This window comes from Benincasa hispida, chromosome 2 (genome assembly GCF_027475165.1).
Source record: "Benincasa hispida cultivar pf3 chromosome 2, pf3_genome.v1.1, whole genome shotgun sequence".
NCBI lineage: Eukaryota > Viridiplantae > Streptophyta > Magnoliopsida > Cucurbitales > Cucurbitaceae > Benincasa > Benincasa hispida.
In genome coordinates this window covers 59051060-59057493 of record NC_143479.1, presented here as the reverse complement: position 1 = coordinate 59057493, position 6434 = coordinate 59051060, and the positions used below count along the sequence as shown (strand labels likewise).

General features: G+C 34.0%; 1 protein-coding gene across 1 annotated transcript; it reads right to left on the bottom strand.

Annotated features, from left to right (window-relative positions):
* Window positions 1-1219: 1219 nt before the first annotated feature.
* LOC120070723 (Transducin family protein / WD-40 repeat family protein) lies at window positions 1220-5932 on the bottom strand. The gene is made up of 12 exons (XM_039022575.2): window positions 5780-5932; window positions 5504-5670; window positions 4949-5027; window positions 4402-4584; window positions 4204-4302; window positions 2666-2831; window positions 2468-2574; window positions 2252-2391; window positions 2093-2165; window positions 1877-1992; window positions 1658-1775; window positions 1220-1551 (listed from the first exon to the last, which is right to left on the bottom strand). Exons 1-12 carry the CDS (start codon window positions 5825-5827, stop codon window positions 1414-1416), a joined length of 1434 nt encoding a protein of 477 aa, XP_038878503.1. The 5' UTR covers window positions 5828-5932; the 3' UTR covers window positions 1220-1413.
* Between the last annotated feature and the right edge of the window lie 502 nt (window positions 5933-6434).

The following is a 6434-nucleotide window of genomic DNA, read 5'->3' as shown; positions in this document are numbered from 1 at the left end:
GACAAAATTAAATGCATGGAACACGTACTGGTCGAAGCACTGAAGGAAGAAATGCTTCGAGTGGAAGTAATAGAAGGCGAAGTAGACATCAATCTGAAATGATAGAGGCTGTTAGGAATGTGGATTTTGCAAATGACCAGTTGAAGACGATTGCAGAATGGCCGAAAGAGAGGTTGAATTACATGCGAAAGTCATGAGCCAACTCCAAGATATTCCTGAATTGAAAATTCGACAGTGTGAAGCTTGTGCAAATCATATTTCACAATGTGCAAAGATACAGAGAGCTTCTTGTCTATTCCCACAATCATAAAGTTGGAGCATTGCAACCTTCTCTTAAAGAGAATGTTTGATCAACCCATATTTTGGACTGTTTTTCAATAATGAACAATAATTATTTTGTTTCAATTATGCATTTGAGTTTGTAGTAAATTTTGTATGTAATCTTTGTGGTCGATATTTTAATTATACAATTATGAGTTAGTTATTTTATTTTAGATTTTATTTTGTGCCTCCAAAAATGAAGTTTTATATATGAAACACAAATTGCATCATAATGTAATATTTTTTTTTTTTTAGTCTATGTTAACCAAGATACCTTCTAAAATGAAAAAAAAAATGGTGAACTTTTAACATAAACTAAAATCGATCGATTTTGTACAAATTGGTAGCATATATAGTTTTAATTACATTTTCAAAATATGGTATTTCATATACATAATTATTTGTATTAATGGTAGAAAAAATTGCATATGATCTAAAATAACCTAGATTTAAATTACAAATTGTTATACTTCAGATTATAATAACCTACACTCCAAACACCAAACTATTATAACACACTAAAATATAGCACCCCAAACACAGACAATAATAAATCAAACGGTAATAGTCTACACCCCAAACACAGACTATAACAACACTGTTTATTATAACGTACAGACTAATAATCAATACCCATAAACTATAATAACCTACTCTACACCCCAAACCCTCAATCATAATTTGCCCAATCAATATATTTTAAACTTATAATGAATATGTAATCAATATTGTTCAAATACATAGAAGTAGCCAAGAGAAATTTTGATTAATAAATAATAACATTCTCATCGAACAAGTATTTATTCAGTTTCATTCGCGTGGGGTGGGGGGTATGGAAGCACAGAATTCCCAGTGCTGAGAGAGAGCATTTTTTTCCCTTTTGATGAGAATAGGCAAATAAAACAAAATTGGAGTCTGATTAATCATTAATCATAAATATAATACACATAATAATTACTTTCCTTAAAAGAAATCAATCAGTTGAGATTCCTACTATAATGGGTGGGGACAAAATTTTAGGGAAAACATAAACAGTGAACCTCACAGCTCAGCTCCAAGTAGTAAAGAAAGTAATGGTGATTATCTCAACTTTCAAGCAGCAGCAGCATCAGAAGGAAGGGTACTTTGAATATTTGAAGGCATCAGAATGTTAAAACCATCTGCAGCGGTAGAAACAAGCATCCCAGGAATTTGAGCATGCCAATGTAATTCTTTCAAATCCTTTTGCCCCTGATGAGTGAGCAGAAACACGTGAGACGATCATATGTATGTGGTTTTACATGATTCGCTCAATCAAGAATATAAAAAAGATGGAAGATGCAAAAGGGATAGGTACCTGATGAACAAATAGAAGTTGTGGAGGTAAATCTTCTGGTGCATTAACTTGTTCTTGGGTCTTTTCTTTAAACTCTGCTTCTTCTTCCTCATCCTTTTCCAAAGAGAGGTCCCAAATTCTGGTAGTAATGGGAAAAAGTTAGGAATTTTAACTTGAGTTTAGTAACAAATGATTCTTTTCTTCCTCATCAATGCTTCATAGTTTATCACTACGACTTACGTCAACTGGTTGTCGGCTGATGAAACTGCCAGTGTTGAGGCTTCATGTGGACTCCATTCTATCGACGTGATGGGGCATTTGTGGTATTCAAAATGCGCTACTACAGAATCTCCTTCCTGCCAATTACAGAAGGAAGAAAATGACTACTAAAAAAGGGAATATATGCTTGTGAGGCGTTCTTAAATTTAAGCTTTCTTCGAGTCTAACACTACTTACCTTGAGCAATCGGAGATCACGAATAGAAAATGTTCCATCATCGCATCCAGATGCCAACATGCAGCTTGCAAGTCTAATGACATAATATAATTGAATGAGCCATATTAAAAAGAAAAAAACGAAACAATGATAGAGATGATACTAAACTGTTAACTCTACCTGTTCCATGAAATAACATTCACATCAGCGTTGTGTGCCTTAAAAGAGGCTGCAGGAGACTTCCCTGATCGAACATCCCATATTGCGATACTCCCATCCACAGAACAGGAGGCAAATACATGAGGTTCTGTAGGACTCCACTGCACAAATTCAAATTCAGGAGTTGTCAGAATTTTTTGTTTGAAGGAAATGTGATCATTTAGAATTGAAGTATACCTGCAGATCTTCAACGCTTGCAGAATGTCCAACAAATGGAGTAGCATCGACATTCCATGAAGTGCCAGATGAAGGCTCCCACAAATGAATAAAATTTTTACAGTCCCCTTACAAAAATGACAAAAAGTATCAGTATAAAACGGCTACGGAAAGTCATAAAGTTTACTAGTCTCAATGGTAAAGAAAGTCGATGCATACCAGACAGAAGCCTTCCAGGAACAAGTGGATTCCAGTCTAAAGCATAACCTTCATCCTTATGCTTGAACAAAATTAATGGAGCCTGATTAAAAACTGAAGATTCGCCCTGACTAACTTTAGCTTCTGATCCTGCTAAAGTATTGAGATGAGAGCTGAAGTCCCAAATCTGCATAATAAAAAAATACACACTATAAAACTAAATAAAGGCTAAGAAGCTGAACTGCCTATTATTAACCTTACAGATATTAATAAAAAGGTTAAAATATTATTTCGGTCCCTATACTTTGGTGGTTGTTCCATTTAGGTCCCTATACTTTCAAATGTCCAATTTTAGTCCTTGTACTTTCAATAAAGCTTAAAATTGGTCCCTACCATTAAATTAGACTTGAAAATAAGCTAAGTTGGCAAATAAAAATAATAAAATAAATTGAAATAGGATAGAAAATTAAAAGCCAAGACACTTGAGTTAAAAAATCAATTGTTTTTTCTCTCTCCCATCCTCTTTTTCTTCTACAACTTCATCTTCTCCGTGCTTTCTCTCCTCCTCTTCTCCAACTTCACTTTCTTCTTTCCCCATTTAAATTAACACCCCAAAAATCTATATTAAAAATATCAAGTTTCTAAATCATTAAAAAGAATACTTGGAATGCATGGAGGCTGGCCAGTGGAGGTTGCATCCGATCGTGAAAATCAGAGAATGTTTCTTTAAAACTATTGAAATTTTCAGAGGAAGCCAACATATCGACCAACATTTGTAAGTTCAAATCTAAGAAATTTGAGACAATGGTGCGCCGGAGATGAGACATTCCAATTAGAGACATGAATACTGGGTATAATTGAGGGAAATGAGGTCTATTATTATTTGATTTTGGAATGATAGGATCAACACTGTTGATTTGATAGCCGGATGAAATGAGGATTTTGATCAAGAGCTTGTGGTTGAGGTCATTCAGATCCAAATCATTGTTGTTTAATATATTGATCTGTAGATGATTTGTAGAAGGAAAATAATTGAAAAAGAAAAAGCGAAAGAGGTTGAAGGGTTTTGATCAAAGAACAATAGCCATGAAAAAGATGAAGTTGCAGAAGAAAGAGAAGGTGGGGGGAAAGGAAAAAGAATTTATTTTCTAACTAAAGTGTTTTGGCTTTTAATTTTCTATCCTATTTCAATTTTTTATTATGTTTATTTGCCAACTCAGCTTATTTTTAAGTCTAATTTAATGGTAGGGACTAGTTTTAAGCTTTATTGAAAGTACAGGGACCAAAATTGGACATTAAAAAGTACAAGAACCAAAATGAAACAACCATCAAAGTACAGAAACTAAAATAGTATTTTAACCTAATAAAAAATACATATAAACTTTTTGTTCAGTCCAGAAACATGGGAAATTTTGCATAAAATAAAATGAAATAGACTTGACCCACCCCTGCATAAATAAAGACAAACTCAAGGGTACATGTAGTCGTCCTTGAAGACTTAAAATATCTCAAGACACAAGGACAAGCTCGAGAATTAGAGAGTATAAATGAAGTCTAACCTGGACATGGCCACCATCAGCCCAAGATGCACATATATGAGGATTTTGCTGCATGGCACGTATACGATTTACACATCCTTCATGAGCTACCTTGCGCAGCTGTTGATGAAAAGAGTATAAATACAAACACATCAGAATCAAGGCAAGATACATTAAACAGGAAACAACGAAAAAAACATTAATTTAATATCATAACACCTGCAAAACTGGTGCCTTAGATCCACCATCGTCCCCATCTTCAACATCCTCATCGCTGTCACTGCTATCACTGTCCATGTCAGTGTCATCCGTCACTGGTTTACTGGGCAATAGTTCACGTCTCTTTCCAGAAACATTAGATACTTTAAATATTCCAATGGAATTCCATGAAGATTTCTCTGCCTGCAAAATAAAGACCATGATATCTTGAAATAATGACTCATAGAAAATGAGAAAGTGATAAATGCAATAAAAACATGAAATTTAATAATTGAAACAATAAGTCCCTTTTACCTAATGTAGAGAATTCTTATTTCACTCCTCCAAAAGGATGGTATCAAGAAAATAATTAACTGGAAAAATATTTAGCTTAACTAATTTATTCTCCGAAAAGATCACCAAATATATAAAGACATTCGTTCCCCATTAAAATGAGTACATCCTCAGAATCCCATACTACCAACAAGAAGGAAACCTTTTGTCCTATCCCAGGAAAAGGCATTCAAAAATCAGACATAATAAAAGGCTTTGCACTAATCAAACTCACCTGAGTCCCTGCGACAAAATAAAGAGTGTGTGGAAACTCTGTCCTCACCAAGCCTAATGTGTCACGAACAATATCAAAGCTACAAACATTTAACCAATTCAAACTGTAAATTTAAATCCTTAAATGATGAGAGCATTATAGGCCTAGAAAATATACACAAACTAAATCGGAAAGCCATGACTTTCATTAATATCCAATAAAAATTGTGTTTGAAATTTGAACACCATCCCTAAGAGAACAGGCTTTTCAATGTTACACTCTTTGCTTCATGATAATAAAAATTAAATTCTGGCACATTATATGACCTGCCAGATTCTACAATCAATAACTCGGCCATCACAGCCAACTGAAAATCCCAAAAAGTCAACAATTAGGAAACATAAATTAACGGATGACAATCCAAATTGCCCCTTTGATTTTCCAGCCGTACATTGGTTAGAGAAATTCACCCAAAATCTACATTCCCAAACAATCAAAGAACTAAACATAAATTTTAACCATCATATTGGAACTTGAAAATTAATTGAAAAAACAATAAGCAAAAGTTCACAATACCTCAAACAGGGCCAACCAAAGAGGAAGGCATGGAGAGAGTTGTACGCAGAAGGATCACACTGAAGCTCTTCTCCTTCTTCCAACTTGTCCACCCCCGGTTGCCAGACCTTTGCGGGCATTGAGGGTATGGAGGAAGAAGAAGCTCCAACCCCATTTCTCCTCGAGCCCTGCAAAAAAAAAAAAAAAAAAAAGAAAAGAAAAGAAAAAGAAAAAAAGACTATGAAATCTCTCAAATTCACTGATGAATTAGAATTAGGGTTTTAGAAGAAACTGAACCTTGCTTTTTCTCTTGGCTTTCTTAGGGTTTTTTATGCTCCGAACCATTTTTACGTAGTGATGTTCTCTCCGAAGAAGAAACTCAGTCGAGGGGTTTTGCTCAGACGTCCTTAAAAGGGTGTAATCGATTCGGCTCGAATTAGGGTTTATGTCAAATTTCGATTTTTTGGGCCGCCGAATTGATCAAACCAAATCGACGCGGTTTGGTTGGTTTGGTTTGGTTGGTTCGATTATGTTAGGTTACGTCAGTTGTCGGTTTTTCGGCGACGAAAATTAATAAAGTTAATGGTGGACCCAGGTTTAATTTTGTTAGATTTTAATTGGAACTCGCAAATAAAATACCAATTTGATTTCAGATTTAGAATCTTGAAACAAAATCTAATCTAGCTTTTATTTGGTCACTGTAATGAATCAATTATTTTTAAACACATTTACTTAACTATTTGTATTTTATAAACGTAATTAGATTGTTTAACCCTTATTATTGGTGTAAGCGTAATGCATTTTTTTAATTTCTTTTATCTGATACTTTTATCTATTTATTGAACAAACAACCACCCATAATTTTGGACTTTTTTTTTATTTTCTTAACCCATCAAATGGCTAGTTACATAAATAGAATTCAAGTCCAAAATAATATAATATGTACTACAAC